The sequence below is a fragment of the Culex pipiens genome, chromosome 3, assembly GCF_016801865.2.
Source record: "Culex pipiens pallens isolate TS chromosome 3, TS_CPP_V2, whole genome shotgun sequence".
In the NCBI taxonomy this organism is placed as follows: Eukaryota; Metazoa; Arthropoda; class Insecta; order Diptera; family Culicidae; genus Culex; species Culex pipiens.
The window spans coordinates 47,725,115-47,745,325 of record NC_068939.1 but is presented as its reverse complement, the minus strand read 5'-3'; the positions used below and the strand labels follow the sequence as shown (position 1 = coordinate 47,745,325).

The 20,211-nt window shown below is 38.1% G+C and overlaps 1 protein-coding gene across 1 annotated transcript in view; it reads right to left on the bottom strand.

The window, feature by feature from the left end:
- Nucleotides 1–3,010: 3,010 nt before the first annotated feature.
- LOC120412592 (bestrophin-2) overlaps nucleotides 3,011–20,211 on the bottom strand; it is a 53,424-nt gene continuing 36,223 nt past the window's right edge. Inside the window, exons 3-9 of the mRNA XM_039573122.2 lie at nucleotides 15,151–15,261; nucleotides 14,490–14,661; nucleotides 5,337–6,179; nucleotides 4,995–5,268; nucleotides 4,752–4,936; nucleotides 4,466–4,685; nucleotides 3,011–3,904 (exon numbers count right to left, since the gene is read on the bottom strand). Of these exons, the coding sequence (XP_039429056.1) occupies nucleotides 3,450–3,904; nucleotides 4,466–4,685; nucleotides 4,752–4,936; nucleotides 4,995–5,268; nucleotides 5,337–6,179; nucleotides 14,490–14,661; nucleotides 15,151–15,261 (2,260 nt within the window). The 3' untranslated portion in view covers nucleotides 3,011–3,449. The remainder of the gene's footprint in view (nucleotides 3,905–4,465; nucleotides 4,686–4,751; nucleotides 4,937–4,994; nucleotides 5,269–5,336; nucleotides 6,180–14,489; nucleotides 14,662–15,150; nucleotides 15,262–20,211) is intronic.

Sequence of the window (20,211 nt, the reverse complement as noted above, 5' to 3'; positions counted from 1 at the left end):
CCCCCTCCCGATCCCCTATATCTTCCGGTGGTGTTCATCTTGTATGCAATACTAGTTCGGCCACTACCCTTTTTTCCACAAGAAACCGGACTTGGATTGACTTGAGGCCGCGTCCCCCACCTTGCTCCGTAAAACGAAAACGAAAACGAAAACAAGAAAAACTATGACTATCAAAGTCACCCCGGAATTAAAACTAAGAATTTTTAACGTAACTATTTTTCAAAACATTATTGAAAAAACTTTTTTTCCGAAATAGTGCATGGACTTTGTGTGGCCTACCCCAGTACATGTTTTAAAAATAATAATGTTAGAAAAAACCTTACCTGTTGGAAAATATTCTAAAAACAAATTGAAATCCTATCAAAGTCACCCCGGTTTACGGTATATAAAACTTAAAATTGGAAAAAAAAACCCAAAGTCCCTAGGTAAAATGTTTTCTAGGTCATGGATATCTGAAAGGACCCCTTAAGCGACCTTTCAACGAAGAAAAATGTTAGGAATAATAAATTAATCAATTCTGCCAAAAGGCGTGTTATGTTGATGTTTTATATATTTTTTTTGCAATTCCGTCGTGAAACTACTTACTTTTCCTGTCATTCTTGAACGACGAAATAGCCTACTTTTCTGTACCTGATTTTTTCAGCAGTTGGATAAATGTACGACTCGTGCTGAAAAAATCCTCTTTTTGCAACTTGTTGCATAAACTACTATTTTATGTTTTATTTCAAAGATAAAAAAGACAAAAGTCAAGCTCAAACTGGCTGAATAAGATTATCAATCAAAAAATGCACATTTTAGATTGTTTTCAGTCTAGTTTTCAGTTGATTAGACTTCTATTTCAATTAACATGTTGAAATTCTTTGACAAAATTGCCTTTGATTTTCAAGAAAATTCTGTATTTTAAAATTTTGAAGTTTTAGTTTCTGATTTTTTAAATTTATTGAATTGTTGAAGTTTTAAGATTTTTTTTCATGCTTATGAGTTTTTTTTTATATTTTTAGGATTTTTAACATCTGTCGAGCTCTTCTTTTTTTTATTTCTGTATTGTTATGGTCAACCAAAGAAAACGTGTTTGTTATTGCTTATATTGCGTGCTATAATTTTTGTTTATTCAAGGTCAAACATGAACAAAAATTAAAATTATTTTTATTAGGTCCAATGGAACGCAGTTTTCTCGGAACGTTTAAAAGTGGCGTGCTACAATAATGCAATTTAGAACTTTAGACTTTATTCCCAGCATGTTGAAGCCGCTGTTAAATTGCTTTTTTTATATTTTTCCTTTTTGTTTGTTTTTTATAGTAATTTTAATTTTTTTTAGATTCTTCAATGTTTTGAACATTTTGATTGGGCATTCGTCCCTAGTTTGGGCCTACTAAGCGGAGCACCATTTTAGTTTGATGCACTCTCAAAAGCTGAAATAGGCAGCCTAGCTTATATTACATGAATAAGTTTTTTTTAAATGCTAATGCTGATACTTAATCACATTACCGATGTATAAGCCTGAAAAACTAATATATGTTTTGTCTCTATTTTGGCTATATTGCTCCTAGGATCCGACCTTCAATGTGCCTATATTCGACCTACCTTCTGATTGGCTGGAATCTCGAAGCACGTGGTGAACTTTATTGACGTACGGTTCAGCCCCAGCTCGGACAGTCCCAGTCACGAAATATTCTAGCAGAGCTGGTTCTGTCAGAATCCTGCTAGAACGATGGAACATTTCTGCTAGAATGCTCTAAGAATATCCAGCCTTGTAAGAACTCTGCTAGAATCCTGCTAGAACGTCGTGACAGGGGTACAGTTCCAAAAATTCGGCCAACAAACATGCTAAATCATTGTGATGTTTTAAAACATTTGTTGCATAGCCAAACAATTAACCCGTAATATGCGAGAAAGACTGTAACATTAGGGTGTAATAACAAAATCGATTTTCCAGCACAGCAATTTTTCAGTTCCTTTTGTAATCCTAAACAACTCCCCAAAGTTTGAGAACAACTGGTTCAGTCCTCACTTTGCGCAAAGCGATTCAATTTTCCATATAAATTTGTATGGGAAAAATCGTTTTTTTAATTTTTTTTATTTAAAATCATTATTTTTCAAAAAAAATGTAAGATTTGACGAAAACAAAAATTTTAGCGAAAAAAACATTTGGCGATAAAAAACATCGAAATTTTCAAAAATTCAACAGATTTTTAAATCAACCCAAACATGCTAAAAATGATTCTAAACGCAGGGGAATGCATGTTAAATTGCTTTCAGCTGATTGCAGTTCAATTTCCATTGAAATTTTAAAGTTTTTTTTTTAAATATTGTTTTTGCCCCTGATTTTTTGGACCAACTTTGAAGGGGGGCTTTAAATAAAATGTGTACCAGCCTAATTATAGTTTAATAAATTATAATTTTAAATATTTTAATTTGTTAAGCCTGTTGGTGTTTTTTTTCATTATTTTATTTAACGATATGATTTAATTTTTTGTTTTTTTAAATGTTTATAAATTTGCTATTTTTTTCTGTTGCGAGATTCCTATTCGAAACTAGGAGTCCGATGGTTTTAAACGGTGAGACAATCCAAACCTCTTTTTACACCCAAGCTTCCATCCGCCCTAGGTTTTGAACTGACGACCTTTGGATAGTGAGTCCAACTACTCTACCGAACAGGAGCCAGGGAGACGACTTCTTCGTCCGACGGAAGGCGTGATCAGACAAATTTCGTCCCGAAAAAAAAGCTCTGTTTGATGTGTTCCATTAAATCTAAATAAAGAAAAGGATTTTTACGATTTCTTTGATTTATTATTTTTATTTTTTGATTTAATTTGAAATTTGTTTATTTAATGTTTTAAATATTTTGACTTTTCTGTTTTTTTTTAAATTTGTTCAATTATTGCGTTTTTTTAAATATTTTTTTCTTATTAATTTTATGTTTTTTTTAAATTTTCGCCGTAAACACCAGTTGTTTAGTTTGTACTGTGAACCAGTTTTTCGGAATACATCAAATAAAACGCTAGACACATTCTTTTGAATAAAACATTCTCGTCGTCGTTTATTGTTTGCTTTTCGGCTTCGTACAACTGTGATCACGTGTTGTTTTCTCCTGCCTTATGCTTGCTCTAGGGTAGTAATAATAATAGACTGTGTGTAGTAGGTTTGGTCAAAATAGGGGTTCGACTTGCACATTTTGCATAAAAGTAAAAGGTTTAAAAACAATTGTATTCACTTTCTCTTCCTATTTACACAACATTTAAAATATTCTAATACTCTCTCTCTCACAACTTCAAACAGAAATGCTATTATTTTTCCTCAATAGTTCTAGTTAAAAACACCTTTTGCTGATATTTTTCGCACTAAAGTCACCAAAGTTTCGTCTCTAAATTTCAATGCTTTTCTCTGATACTGTTTCGTTATTTTCGACTATATCACTGAAATTCTACAATTTCCTCCGTACAATCGCTTCAAACGTACACCTCGCTATGCTTTGGCTTCCGTTTGCTGAGTGTGGACGCCGCGGATGACGAGGTTTCGGACGGAGCCGCCGTTCCGCCGCCGCCACCATTCCTCTGCTTCTCGTTGTTGACCGTGACGGCCGTGCTGACGACGGCCTCGTCACCATCGCAGGGCAGCTCCGTGATGAAGGTTCCGGTCGAGCCCGTGTTGATGGTCGTCGTTACCGGGGTCACGGTGAACGTCAACGGAATGGAGGTTATCGCTAGCGGGATGGCATCGGACGTGGTGCTGACCGGAACGAGGGCACCGCCGCTTCCGGTGCTGGAACCGTTGTCGACGTTGTCGGTGGCGGCTGGAAGTACGATGACTCGGTTGCCGCCGAGGCCGGAGCCTGACTTGCCCAGGCTTGAGCCGTTGGCGAGGGCCAGCTCGAGTGGGGTCGGCGAGCCGTCCTTGCCGAATGCTGTGAGTAGAGGGGAAGAAAATGGAAATTGTAATAATTTTAGGTTGAATACAATGCGTCTCCATTAAAAGAATATTATTTTCTTCAGAGTAAATTCCCAAAAAAAATTAATTGTGTAGGTTTAGGGTGATAGGGTGCTTAGGGTAAAAATAACCTGAAACAGACTTATTTTAACAAAAGCGTGTACTTGATTTTGACAGCGAATGAAATGAGGCGCGTGTTTATGTTTACGCTGTGGACAGTTGAGAGTGAACGTTTGGTGCGGAAGTGTGAGTGTGATTGAATTGTGCTGGATCCGGTTGGCGGATTCTGGAACAGGACACGACGGGAGCGAACATGAGGTCAATGGGTGGTTGAGAGTTTAATGATCGGCAGCGGTGGTGCTGCGTCCGGAATGTCGTGTCTCACGGAGTCCCGGTTGCGACTCTACAAATTGATTTTATTCACCTTTTCATCTCGGTTCGAATAATGAACCCAGGATTATTATCCATTAGAACAAAGTTGGTTAGAATGGTTATCATGGTTAGAATTTTCACGAAAAATTAAAAAACACAAACTTACCGGAACTTTTGATGCTCGACGGCAGGATGGACTTGGCCAGGGCTGCCGTCGCCGAGTGGCCCGCGTGCAGAGTATTGTTGACCGAGTTGGAGTCCAGCTCCTTGATGGGGGCGAGCAGCAGCGTTCCCACCACCGGCAGGTCACTGTTGCCGAGGGTCGATCCAGGACCGGCGGAGCCCGCCTTTGTCGACGCCGGATAAATGGACGGATTGTTGGCCAGCTGGTGGAGGTGAGGGATTTTGGTTAGGGGTTATGGATTTAGTGGAGTTGAGTGTTGGCAGCTTACCTGAGTGGCCATCAGCGCCACGCCAGACGCAATGTTCGCTGTCCGCTCGAGCTGCGCCGAGTTGATCGTTACGCCGGCCAGCGGGTGGACCTTGCTGTCCTTGCTGACATCCGGCGTGGGAATGCGAGGCCGAGCCCTCGGTGGCACATTGGAATTCACGGAGCCGTTTAGGCTGAGTTTAGAACCTGATTGAAACATAGGAAGTTAGCTTGCACTCCTGCTATCAAACCTTGATCAACTCACTTTGTTTCACGATTTGACGCGGATGTCGACCGGACTTCCGGTTCAGAAACTTGTCGTAAATGCTGACCTTCTGCATGGGTGGGCCGCCGCTGCCGGGACCGGTGATGGGCTGGGTCATGCCCGCCTCGGGACTAGAGTAGACCGAATTTTGCCGGTTGCGCGTGAACAGACCCCCGGAGGAGTACGCCGTTGACGAGCTGCGCATCGAAATGCGGGTGATTTGCCGGCCGAACCAGCCCTTGCGGCGTTCGGCCATCGGTGTGTCGACGCTTTCCTGTTGATTAGAAGAGGGAAAAAGGTCAGACGTTGAGCGAATCCAACAATCAAACATCAACTACTCACATAATCCGCGTACACCTCATCGTTCACGACCCGCTTTCCACCGCCAATGTTCGCGTACACCGCCTCGGACTCCTTCACGACGTAATGCTCCGCCGAACCCTTGGGCTCCTCCCTTCGGTAGTGCTCGCTCGCAACCGTGTACGGCAGGTCCTTCGGTACGACCTCCTCCCAGTACTGATCCTTGAGCAGCTCCGGATGTTCGTCGTGCATCTCGTCCACGATCATGTATGACGCCTTGATGTGCCGATCTATCAGCCAGTTCAACTCAATATCGTCATCGTCCTCCCCGAACGGATTAATCAACACTTCGGCAACCTTAAGCCAACCGACGTAGAACACGAACTGCAACGCCGTGAACAACGGGAAATAAACGTCCAACTCCATGTACGAGTTGGTCTTCTCGTCGTACGTCGGAATCATCTGGCTGCCCATGATGGCCGCCGTAAAGTAGGAATACAGCACCAGCGTCACCACCTGGGTGTACACCAACGGAACGCACACCGTATCGTACCCGATGAGGCCACCCAACCGTCGACGGATGTCCGACAGCTCCATCAGCAGTGTCTGCACGATGTGATCCGACGGAATGAGCTCCTCCTTTCGGGCCCGGTTGATAATGTTGGTCGCCCAAACCAGCGGCATCCAGTACTTGGACATCGGGCTCTTGGAGTCCATGATCTCGAAGATCTTGCGCTCGCTCTCCAACATCAGACCGGCGTCCACCAGGTGTTGCCACGTTGGGAAGCGTCGCTTTACACGGAGGGAAATCTTTTGCAGCGTGATGACGTACGCCAGCACCATGTAGCGCATGATGTTTCGGCGCATCAACCGGCCGGTTTCATCCTGTGGTTGAGGGAGAAACGAGTTTGTAAATTAATTCGAGATGGGAAGATACGGAGGCTTGTTTGCTAATAAGCTAATTGAGTTAGCTTTTCCTGGGCGTTAATTTATTGTGTAGCATGTCTTCTGATAAGGTCAGACTGCCGGGGAATAATGTATTTTTCATTCTTAATATTAGTATGGAATAGTTCGTTGCTTTTGTTGCATTGAAGTTACTCTCATACATAGTTTAAAGTAATTGCAATGTTCTTCCTTTTTGCCTTCCTCACTGAGGTAAGGCTATAATCCTGCTCTAAAAATGAACTTTTTATTAAAAGCTCCAAGACCCACTTTCATGTATACATATCGACTCAGAATCGAAAACTGAACAAATGTCTGTGTGTGTGTATGTGTGTGTGTATGTGTGTGTGTATGTGTGTGTGTATGTGTGTGTATGTATGTATGTGACTAAAATTCTCACTGAGTTTTCTCAGCACTGGCTGAACCGATTTTGACCAAACCAAATGCATTCGACTTGGTTTAGGGTCCCATACATCGCTATTGAATTGTTTGAAGTTTCGATAAGTAGTTCAAAAGTTATGTATAAAAATGTGTTTTCACATATATCCGGATCTCATTTATATGCATGTAAACGATGTCCGGATCCATCATCCGACCCATCGTTGGTTAGGTAATTGAAAGACCTTTCCAACGAGTCCACAACATTGAAGATCTGGCAACCCTGTCTCGAGTTATGACCACTTAAGTGATATATTTGTACTTTTTTGATGCCGGATCTCACTAAAATGTATGTAAACGATGTCCGGATCCATCATCCGACCCATCGTTCGTTAGGTAATTGAAAGACCTTTCCAACGAGTCCACAACATTGAAGATCTGGCAACCCTGTCTCGAGTTATGACCGCTTAAGTGATATATTTGTACTTTTTTGATGCCGGATCTCACTTAAATGTATGTAAACGATGTCCGGATCCATCATTCGACCCATCGTTGGTTAGGTAATTGAAAGACCTTTCCAACGAGTCCACAACATTGCAGATCTGGCAACCCTGTCTCGAGTTATGACCGCTTAAGTGATATATTTGTACTTTTTTGATGCCGGATCTCACTAAAATGTATGTAAACGATGTCCGGATCCATCATTCGACCCATCGTTGGTTAGGTAATTGAAAGACCTTTCCAACGAGTCCACAACATTGAAGATCTGGCAACCCTGTCTCGAGTTATGACCGCTTAAGTGATATATTTGTACTTTTTTGATGCCGGATCTCACTTAAATGTATGTAAACGATGTCCGGATCCATCATCCGACCCATCGTTCGTTAGGTAATTGAAAGACCTTTCCAACGAGTCCACAACATTGAAGATCTGGCAACCCTGTCTCGAGTTATGACCGCTTAAGTGATATATTTGTACTTTTTTGATGCCGGATCTCACTTAAATGTATGTAAACGATGTCCGGATCCATCATCCGTTCCATCATTCGTTAAGTTTGAAAGACCTTTCCAACGAGTCCACAACATTGCAGATCTGGCAACCCTGTCTCGAGTTATGACCGCTTAAGTGATATATTTGTACTTTTTGATGCCGGATCTCACTTAAATGTATGTAAACGATGTCCGGATCCATCATCCGACCCATCGTTGGTTAGGTAATTGAAAGACCTTTCCAACGAGTCCACAACATTGAAGATCTGGCAACCCTGTCTCGAGTTATGACCGCTTAAGTGATATATTTGTACTTTTTTGATGCCGGATCTCACTTAAATGTATGTAAACGATGTCCGGATCCATCATCCGACCCATCGTTCGTTAGGTAATTGAAAGACCTTTCCAACGAGTCCACAACATTGAAGATCTGGCAACCCTGTCTCGAGTTATGACCGCTTAAGTGATATATTTGTACTTTTTTGATGCCGGATCTCACTTAAATGTATGTAAACGATGTCCGGATCCATCATTCGACCCATCGTTGGTTAGGTAATCGAAAGACCTTTCCAACGAGTCCACAACATTGCAGATCTGGCAACCCTGTCTCGAGTTATGACCGCTTAAGTGATATATTTGTACTTTTTTGATGCCGGATCTCACTAAAATGTATGTAAACGATGTCCGGATCCATCATTCGACCCATCGTTGGTTAGGTAATTGAAAGACCTTTCCAACGAGTCCACAACATTGAAGATCTGGCAACCCTGTCTCGAGTTATGACCGCTTAAGTGATATATTTGTACTTTTTTGATGCCGGATCTCACTTAAATGTATGTAAACGATGTCTGGATCCATCATCCGACCCATCGTTGGTTAGGTAATTGAAAGACCTTTCCAACGAGTCCACAACATTGAAGATCTGGCAACCCTGTCTCGAGTTATGACCGCTTAAGTGATATATTTGTACTTTTTGATGCCGGATCTCACTTAAATGTATGTAAACGATGTCCGGATCCATCATCCGACCCATCGTTGGTTAGGTAATTGAAAGACCTTTCCAACGAGTCCACAACATTGCAGATCTGGCAACCCTGTCTCGAGTTATGACCACTTAAGTGATATATTTGTACTTTTTTGATGCCGGATCTCACTTAAATGTATGTAAACGATGTCCGGATCCATCATCCGACCCATCGTTGGTTAGGTAATTGAAAGACCTTTCCAACGAGTCCACAACATTGAAGATCTGGCAACCCTGTCTCGAGTTATGACCGCTTAAGTGATATATTTGTACTTTTTGATGCCGGATCTCACTTAAATGTATGTAAACGATGTCCGGATCCATCATCCGACCCATCGTTGGTTAGGTAATTGAAAGACCTTTCTAACGAGTCCACAACATTGAAGATCTGGCAACCCTGTCTCGAGTTATGACCGCTTAAGTGATATATTTGTACTTTTTTGATGCCGGATCTCACTTAAATGTATATAAACGATGTCCGGATCCATCATCCGACCCATCGTTGGTTAGGTAATTGAAAGACCTTTCTAACGAGTCCACAACATTGAAGATCTGGCAACCCTGTCTCGAGTTATGACCACTTAAGTGATATATTTGTACTTTTTTGATGCCGGATCTCACTTAAATGTATGTAAACGATGTCCGGATCCATCATCCGACCCATCGTTGGTTAGGTAATTGAAAGACCTTTCTAACGAGTCCACAACATTGAAGATCTGGCAACCCTGTCTCGAGTTATGACCGCTTAAGTGATATATTTGTACTTTTTGATGCCGGATCTCACTTAAATGTATGTAAACGATGTCCGGATCCATCATTCGACCCATCGTTGGTTAGGTAATTGAAAGACCTTTCCAACGAGTCCACAACATTGAAGATCTGGCAACCCTGTCTCGAGTTATGACCGCTTAAGTGATATATTTGTACTTTTTGATGCCGGATCTCACTTAAATGTATGTAAACGATGTCCGGATCCATCATCCGACCCATCGTTGGTTAGGTAATTGAAAGACCTTTCTAACGAGTCCACAACATTGAAGATCTGGCAACCCTGTCTCGAGTTATGACCGCTTAAGTGATATATTTGTACTTTTTTGATGCCGGATCTCACTAAAATGTATGTAAACGATGTCCGGATCCATCATCCGACCCATCGTTGGTTAGGTAATTGAAAGACCTTTCCAACGAGTCCACAACATTGAAGATCTGGCAACCCTGTCTCGAGTTATGACCACTTAAGTGATATATTTGTACTTTTTTGATGCCGGATCTCACTTAAATGTATGTAAACGATGTCCGGATCCATCATCCGACCCATCGTTGGTTAGGTAATTGAAAGACTTTCAACGAGTCCACAACATTGCAGATCTGGCAACCCTGTCTCGAGTTATGACCGCTTAAGTGATATATTTGTACTTTTTGATGCCGGATCTCACTTAAATGTATGTAAACGATGTCCGGATCCATCATCCGACCCATCGTTGGTTAGGTAATTGAAAGACCTTTCTAACGAGTCCACAACATTGAAGATCTGGCAACCCTGTCTCGAGTTATGACCGCTTAAGTGATATATTTGTACTTTTTTGATGCTGGATCTCACTTAAAAGTATGTAAACGATGTCCGGAGCCATCGTTGGTTATGTAATCAATAGATCTTTCCAACGAGTCCACAACATTGAAGAACTGGCAACCCTGTATCGAGTTATTACCACTTAAGTTATATCTATATACTTATTTTTCTGGATCTAAAAACAGTGTTGGTATTATCGAGCTCTCGCGAGAAAATTTTCTCTCTCTCGAGTTCTCGCCGCGAGTCTCGAGCTGCCGAGAGAAACTCACCAATTGCCCGTGCTCTCCTCCGCTCGCGAACGGGCTTTCTCGCGAGCCAGAATTGCCCGTTCGCGAGAAGTTGAACGTTTTAGAAACGAACAAAAAAACCTCAGCGATTGAAGTTACACCTCTATACCATCGCCTGGTTCGTATTCATAAGCCTGATAAACAAATTGCTAGCTTGGGGCAAACGGCTAGCACGAGGCGCTCGCGAGCGCTCGCGGCGAGAGCGAGAACGCGAACGAAAATGCGAGCGCGAGCGAGAAGAGAAATGTACTACAAGTTCTCTCCCTCGTTCGCGAGCGAGAAATGCTTTCCTTCTTCTCGCTCGAATTCCAACAATGTCTAAAAAAATAGCTGAAGTATGTGTCCAAACCGCTCATATTACCCATTGTTGGTAAAAAGTGAGGAAGGCACCAACCACATAGGTGGATTAAGTTAGTTTTTCTATAACGTCATGATTCGAATTCCCGGACGCTTCAAAACCCGGATACTTCATCTTGTTTTATCAATTATTTGGATATAAGTTCGCATTATGGATGTCAAAACTGTATTATTTGATGAATTCCAACATCAACCTTCATTTTTAGTTTGTTTGAACGCTGTAGTTAATGCCAAAACAATTAAATACAATAAAATTATAGGTTTACCAAAAATGCGAAACATTTCACTTGAAATATTTCATAGGCGTCCGAAGCACCGGGAAGGCAAAGCAGAAATTTATGGTTTCGATTTCCTTAAATTCTAGCAAATGTTTATATAAACTATCGATTGTTTTGATGTTAACAGCTTATTTGAGACCTAAAGAATGCCATTCACTAACATTTCAGTCCAAATTTGTGCGATTCATAAGTAAAAGCGAGTGTCTGGAATTCGAAGCAAAAGTGTCCGGATTTCGAATCAGCTTTTATCAGTGTCCGGGATTCGAAGCACAACAAATCATTTTAATTTTAAAATTCTGATGAAAAATTGTTAGAAAAGACATATTTTGCATGCATTTTCTTGAAACTGACTGTTTATACTACATCCTTATGATATTTCTACATTTCCAACTTATTACATGATTTTTTGCCAGCTATAACAAAAATGATATGCTACTAAGTGTCCGCATTTCGAATCATGACGTTACATTCATTCGATTTTTTTTGTATTTTTTTTTATCAGTCTGAAACTTTTTTGGTGCCTTCCGTATGCCCAAAGGAGCCATTTTGCATCATTAGTTTGTCCATATAATTTTCCATACAAATTTGGCAGCTGTCCATACCAAAATGATGTACGAAAATTCAAAAATCTGTATCTTTTGAAGAATTTTTTTTATCGATTTGGTGTCTTCGGCAAAGTTGTAGTATGGATAAGGACTACACTGAAAAAAATGATGCACGTTAAATTTTTTTCACTAAAACTTGATTTGCAAAAAAAACACTATTTTAATTTTTTGATATGTTTTAGGGGAAAAATGCCAACTTTTCAGAAATTTCCAGGTTGTGCAAAAAAAACTTTGACCGAGTTATGAATTTTTGAATCAATACTGATTTTTTCAAAAAATCGAAATATTGGTCGCAAAAAAATCGCAATCAAAAAGTACTTTAGTGAAATTTTGATAATGTGCACCGTTTTCAAGTTATGGCATTTTTAGGTAACTTTTTTGAAAAAAGTCGCAGTTATATTTTTTTTAAATTAGTGCCCATGTTTGCCCACATTTGAAAAAAATATTTTTGTAATGCTGACATTTTTGAAATTTTAAATCAAGACTAACATTTCAAAAGGACGTAATATTGAATGTTTGGCCCTTTTGAAATGTTAGTCTTGATTTGAAAATTTTGAAAATATTGTTTTCGAAAAAATCGAAAAATTTCACGAATGTTTCATATTTTAACATTGTACATCGGACCATTAGTTGCTGATACATCGACGTTAGAAAATGGTGGGTTTTTGGGTGAGACTTAGAAAACATCAATTTTCCTGTTTTTAAACCTTTGCATGGCAATATCTCAGCAACTAAAGGTCGTATCAACAAAGTTCAAAACAGCAAAATATAGAGAATTTTCTCAGCATTACATGTAATACAAGATAAACAAATTTCTTTCAGCAGTTTTGCAATTTTTTCGAAAAAATCTTGATTTTTCGTTAACATTGAGAAAGGCGACACTTTTTTTAAATTCATTTTTTTTGTTATTTTTTCATGTGATTTTTTGTGTTTAATTGTTGTCAAGGCATAACCAAACAAATCTTTTGGCCAAAAGCATTATTGTCTTATTTTGAGTACTTGAGCTCAAGTATTTACCAATAAATGCTTTTAAGTGAGCTGGGACATATAATCCAATATGGCGGTGGAGAATATTGCAAATATTCAGTTGTTAGAGTAACTGGCAATCAACCACTCAAATTTGACTGATTTGGTGTCGCTGAAAAAATAAAAGAAAATTGAGCAATTCTCTACGAAATCGGTCTTTTTTCAGAATTTTATTTTTTGTATTTTTTAATCCGACTGAAACTTTTTTGGTGCCTTCGGTATGCCCAAAGAAGCCATTTTGCATCATTAGTTTGTCCATATAATTTTCCATACAAATTTGGCAGCTGTCCATACAAAAACGATGCATGAAAATGCAAAAATCTGTATCTTTTGAAGGTTGTATCTTTAGAAGGAATTTTTTGATCGATTTGGTGTCTTCGGCAAAGTTGTAGGTATGGATACGGACTACACTGAAAAAAAATGATACACGGTAAACATTGTTTTGTTGATTTTTTATTTAACTTTTTGTCACTAAAACTTGATTTGCAAAAAAACATTTTTTTATTTTTTGATATGTTTTAGATGACATCAAATGCCAACTTTTCAGAAATTTCCAGGGTGTGCAAAAAATCTTTGACCGTGTTTCATATTTTAACATTGTAAATCGGACCATTAGTTGCTGAGATATCGGCGTTAGAAAATGGTGGGTTGTTTGGGTGAGACTTAGAAAACATCAATTTTCCTGTTTTTAAACATTTGCATGGCAATATTTCAGCAACTAAGAGTCGTATCAACAAAGTTCAAAAAAGCAAAATATAGAGAATTTTCTCAGCCTTTCAAAAATTTTTTTTTCAAAAGTTGGCAAACATGTGCACTAATTTAAAAAAATGAAAAACTGCGACTTATTTCAAAAAAGTTACCTAAAAATGGCTTTAACTTGAAAACGGTGCACTTTATCAAAATTTCTCTGAAGTACTTTTTGATTGCAAATTCGATTTTACATCGAAAAATGAAGTTGAAAAAATTTTGCGACAAATATTTCGATTTTTTGAAAAAATAGTATTGATAAAAAAATTCATAACTCGGTCAATGATTTTTTGCACAACCTGGAAATTTCTGAAAAGTTGGCATTTGATGTCCTCTAAAACATATAAAAAAATAAAAAAAAATAAAAAGAATGTTTTTTTGCAAATTAAGTTTTAGTGACAAAAAGTTAATTAAAAAATCACCAAATTTTTTTTACCGTGTACCATTTTTTTTCAGTGTAGTCCATATCCATACCTACAACTTTGCCGAAGACACCAAATCGATCAAAAAATTCCTTCAAAAGATACAGATTTTTGAATTTTCATACATCATTTTTGTATGGACAGCTGACAAATTTGTATGGAAAATTATATGGACAAACTAATGATGCAAAATGGCTTCTTTGGGCATACCGAAGGCACCAAAAAAGTTTCAGTCGGATTAAAAAATACAAAAAAGAATCGAATGACCGAAATCTGAGAGAACTGCTCAATTGTAATTCGATTATCCGAAGTTAAAAAAAAAACTTCGCAACTTCGGATAATTGACAGCATTAAAAAGCTTTCAGAAAATTCTACTTTTTCTTGGATTCAAAACTTTTATAAGAGGCCATTCACAAACCACGTGGATTTTTCGAATTTCTAGATCAGTTGTTTAGACTGGTTATTTGAATATTACGATCGTAATCATATTGATGAAGAACACGACTCATTTGCGTCCCATCGGTAACGATGATGCTGATGATTCTCTCACTATAGTAAACGAATACCTACATGGCCCTGGATGGCGGCGCTGACGAAGAGGGCGAGCGTGTCGGGCCACGGCAGCAGCCGGTACTGTTCCCACCACCGTTTGACCACCAGACTGACGTAGAAGCCCAGCACGAAGGAAAGTGGCACATTTTCCCGCTGCTGGCCGCAGTAGTTGCGTATCCGCTCAAACACTCTGCAGAAATAAAGAGAGGGACAACAAAAAAACATGCATCAGAATTCATGAATGGGTCAAATAACAAACAGACAAGGAATTGTGTCACTCGATGCTATTGAGTAACATTGAGAATGGTAGTAAAAATAAAAATTATTTCAAACGAATGATTCCTCTACACCTTTTTAAAATGTTAGTTTAGCTTGAAATGACCAATGCAACGGATACGTATAATGTTGGCGTAATTTAAAGTGTTTGATTGATAAATTGGGCAACCGGATGTGTGGCGATGTCGTGAGTGATCGGTGATTGTGCGGAATTTAGACTTGATCATGGTGATTTTGAGTCAAGATAGAATTAAAAAAAAGGTCAAGACATGTGTGATTTTCCTCTTTTTTTGCAATGTGGTGATTTGTCTAACTATATGGCTTCGGATGATTAATGGGGTCGATAACGATGATGACATTAGCTTGATGAATGATGATGAATTGGGTTTAACCAGATGCTTACCTTCTGCCCTCTTCACTGAGACCGTATCGGTAGGTCAAATTTAGTGTGTAGTATACGCACAGATATGCGAGCAGCTCACGCCAGATTGCTTTGTAGACACTACCGCGCCATCTGAAATTGAAAAAAAAGTAATGCTTAGTAAATTGAAATTAAAATGTTGAAAATAGAATAGTTTTTGTATTTGAAGGTATTCCGATTTAATTCTTCATTATCAATAAATTTTCAATCAGATTGTTGAATTACGACGTCGTTTAAACTACACTGCAGAACCTGTTTTTGTACTACTGTTCCATTATCACCACTCATCTAATAGATTCCCCTTGCATTCTGCTAGTGAAACAACAATACTCCTCATCCAGTTGCAGGGGTAAAGTCACACCTCACAAAATCACATCAGGAAATCCCCCAAAACTTGCTCAATCTTCTCGTTTTTTTCCGAATCGTCATCATCACCTTGCACATTTTATTGACCACTTTTGCAACGAGGCAAAAATCCGAAAAGCCAACTTTGATGAAACCGTGAGCTATTTGTGGTATTTCGACTCGGTTGAAGTGTCTGAACCACATGTAGATGGGAAGTTACTTATGTTGATATTGACCGCCAAGGATATATGTAATCCGTATCATAACCACAACCTTCTCCTTTAAAACTCATTAAACCGCATGTGAAAATGCGTGATAATTCCCAGTGTGAAAATTAGCTACATGTTTAGACAGGATATAAAAAAATTAAAATAGCTTTTTTTATATTTTGAATATTAAATTGCTTCCTTTAAATGACATGACAAAGCTATTAATTTGATGTATTTTCCTTTAAAAAGCATTTTTAAAATGGTCTTCATATTTTTTTTATATCTTCAGCCAAAAGTTAAATAATATTTTTAATCATTGATATATCGATAACTTCATTCTGAGCATCATTTTTCCACAAACCAAATCGAATTGGCAGTCACAAATTATTTAGCGATATTTTGATAAAGGGCACCGTATTCAGTTCAAATAGTTGAGAAAATTATACCTTAGAAACTATTGATCCGTTTTTCAATGTCAAAAAATAATACTTTCTCATTAGGCATATAAATACTTTTAAAATTTAAAAGTTGGAATTGACATTTGAAAAAGTCAAATAATACGTTTTCAATCCATTTTGTTCTGTTTTAAGAGCGAGTCCACGAGCAAAGCATACCCATCTCGCATCGACCTCACCAATCTGCCTGAAATTTTCAGGGGTTGTTTGTACATATGAAATAAGCATCTGGCCAAAATATGAGCACTCTAGGTCAACGGGAAGTGGGGCAAATCGGGACACAATGTTTGAAGGTTCAAAAACGTCAAAAATCTTAAAAAGGCTATAACTTTGGCAAAATTCAATTTAATTTCAAAATTCAAAATGCATCTGAAAGGGCTTAAAAAATGCAACAAAATGCAGGGTAGAGCATCCTAATTGGTTAAATCTAAAGGGAGTTATTGGCATTTTAGTGAAAAAATAGCATAATTTTAAAACTCAAATAAAAAAGTGTTCCATCCAGATATCAACTCGGTTCAACCTGCAGCTTGTAGGGGACATCTGGGACTACCATCTGAGACTGAGAATGCTTTGGGTAAGGCAGTTTAACATATTAAATAGACACTTTTACTTTTAGTGAATTTTTTGGTTGTAAATTTTTGCTCGGGGGACCCCTTAGATCAAATTTTCCGGTGATAATTTTGTCATATTCGTGTTCCTGAGACAATTTCACAATAGAAACATACACAAAAATGTTTATTTTCATCCATTTTAACCCTTTAAAAAATGAATGTTAAAAAAAATCTTTGATTCACATTTATTGAAAATCAAGTTTGTTTCCAAGGATACTAGATGACACCAGAAAAAAAGCAGCTTTTTAATTTTTTTAACTTTTATTTTTTAAATGGATAAAAATAAACATTTTTGTGTATGTTTCTATTGTGAAATTGTCTCAGGAACACGAATATGACAAAATTATCACCGGAAAATTTGATCTAAGGGGTCCCCCGAGCAAAAATTTACAACCAAAAAATTCACTAAAAGTAAAAGTGTCTATTTAATATGTTAAACTGCCTTACCCAAAGCGTTCTCAGTCTCAGATGGTAGTCCCAGATGTCCCCTACAAGCTGCAGGTTGAACCGAGTTGATATCTGGATGGAACACTTTTTTATTTGAGTTTTAAAATTATGCTATTTTTTCACTAAAATGCCAATAACTCCCTTTAGATTTAACCAATTAGGATGCTCTACCCTGCATTTTGTTGCATTTTTTAAGCCCTTTCAGATGCATTTTGAATTTTGAAATTGAATTGAATTTTGCCAAAGTTATAGCCCTTTTAAGATTTTTGACGTTTTTGAACCTTCAAACATTGTGTCCCGATTTGCCCCACTTCCCGTTGACCTAGAGTGCTCATATTTTGGCCAGATGCTAGTTTCATATGTACAAACAACCCCTGAAAATTTCAGGCAGATTGGTGAGGTCCAAACGACGTCCCATACAAAGGGGTATGCCCTGTTCGTGGACTCGCTCTTAAAGTGAATCAGCAGAAAAAAATAAGTTGGTCTCAAACAGAGTGTCTATTTTCCCGGGGTTACAAAAATCCCGAGAAATCCTGTACATTCCCGGGAAATTTGAAAATGATTGAAAATTGTTCTGATCCTGGTACAGATCAATATTTTGCAAATAAATTTGTAGAAATCAGGAATGCATTTTTTTTACGATAAAAATAAGTGTGAGGATCAATTATTGTTTATCTGCTTTAAAAACGCATTCGTCATCAATAAGGCTGGTACAAATTTTATTTAAAGTTTTTGTCTCCCCCCTCCTTCAAAATTGGCTCGAAAAATCTGGGGGCAAACATTTTTTTTCTAAAAACTTCAAATTTTCAATGGAAATTTAAGCGCATTCAGCTGTAATCAATTTAAAATGCATTCCCCTGCGTTTATAATCACTTCTTAAATGTTTGGGTTGATTAAAAAATCTATTGAATTTTTTAAAATTTTCGATGTTTAGTATCGCAAATAGTTTGTTGTTGCTAAAAGTTTTGTTTTCATCAAACATACATATTTTGAAAACTAATGATTGCTAAACAACTGAACTAGTGTAAAATGCATATTAAACACACTTTTCCATGCAAATGTTGAAACTATGGCTTGTTATTTCAATATTCATATTTTTAATTTTTTTTGCAAAGCAAAAATTGTAAATTTGGTTTATAGGACCTTTAAAAAAACTCTTCTTCTGATTTCAGCTCATAAACAAAATAGAAAATCATTTCAGTTTTCCTTCAAAATTTATTTTCTCGTGCTGTTTTTACTTCAAAAACTTGTCAAAAATCACAAATATTTTGCGCAAGAGTTGTTACAATATGTTGGCATTCTTTGGGCACCGAATAAACGAAATTTATTTTAACACAGTAATAAAAATCATGGTAATATTACATCTGGGAAGGGCTACATCTTTTATGTCAGAAAAAATGTGTAATTTTATGTATGTATGTATGTATGTATGATCCCCATACCCGCAGGCAACTTGGTCCTGGAACACATGTGAGCGCTAGGTGAACAATTCGATCATCTTTTACTCCGTAATCTGTACACCCACGTGCATAAGTTTTTTTGCACGAATTTTAGTGCTACTAATACCGGCGCATAGATCAAAATGGGTTCCCCCTTCCCTCCCCAAGCGCCGGAAATTTGTAGCGGGTGTAGGGACACTTCGCATAGACGCCCTTGCTCCCATCACGTCACTGAGGGTATGGAGCGACGAGAAATTAATAAGCATGCCCCCTCAGTCGAACCTTCATTAGAGAAGCAGGCAATCCACAACTCACAGCGAACGACCAAGGGAACACCCTACCACGTATATAGTAAAATGGCGTAGTTGTCTTCATTGGAATGTATGAATGTTAGAATTGATGAAAGGGTTATTTGAAAAAAATAATGGAAAGCTCTCACCAAAAACACGCAATCTTCAAAAACAGCTTCACTCCAATCGTTTCGCCACGTTCCACATGAATCTTTAGATTTCTTGAGTTCTTGTCTTGAATCTGCCTTAATCAGCAGAACTTCCGGCAGTAGACCTGATCCAGCACGATAAACAGCAAGCACCACACGACTTTGAAATGCTTGGACGATGATCATCACCCCTACCTTCGTCAGTTATTCTTGATTGACGTTGTTTTCGGTAAGGCTCAGCCATCAAACACGTCCCCAACGCCGTCCTGGATGTTATGTTGCAGGAACTTGACCCAATTGTTGTTCCTGCGGCCTGCCTTTCTTGTTCCGTTGTCGTAGGACCAAATTTCTCAAGTTCCATTAAAAAAAGCTTCCAAATTGGTTCCACCACTTCCACTGTAAATGACTGGCACCCGAGAAGTATCGAGATCTTCTTATTTTAACTTATTTCACTCATTTCACTCATTTTAAATAAAATTTAAAAATTATCGGAAGGTCGAAAATGACAGCAAACGAAAAATGCGTCCGACCACAGGCACAGATTGCTTCGATCATCGTCAGAAAAAAGGTGTAATTTTACATCTGAAAATGTGTAATTTTACCACTTTTCTGGTGTAATGTCACTTTTTCAGTCTAAATTGAGGTAAAATTACAATCAACCTTCCAAAATTACACCTTCCAAATTTACACATTTTTTTACTGTGCAGTTTTAAATGCTTTAAAAATATTTTCATCTGAAATAAATTTTCAGACAAGCTGTTTTGTTTAATATGAACAGTAAATTAAATTGAAGTAAATCAAATTAAGTTTTTTCATTCAATAATTTTTTTTTCAAGACATTGGTGCCACAAAGATAATAAAATCTATACTTCTGTTTAGATTTCGGGAATTTCGGCATTTTTACCGAGGATTTTTTTTCCCAGGACTGGAAATTGGACGATCTAGTCTCCAAAAACAAGATAATTCTACAAAAGACATCAATATTTTTTTGTGCCATTCCTCCCTGGGCTTTGTCATAATGAGTATCATTGTTGCGAATCGAGGATCTACTGGAATTCTGACGATCAAATGGTCGTTTTTTTTTTTCAATTCACGACT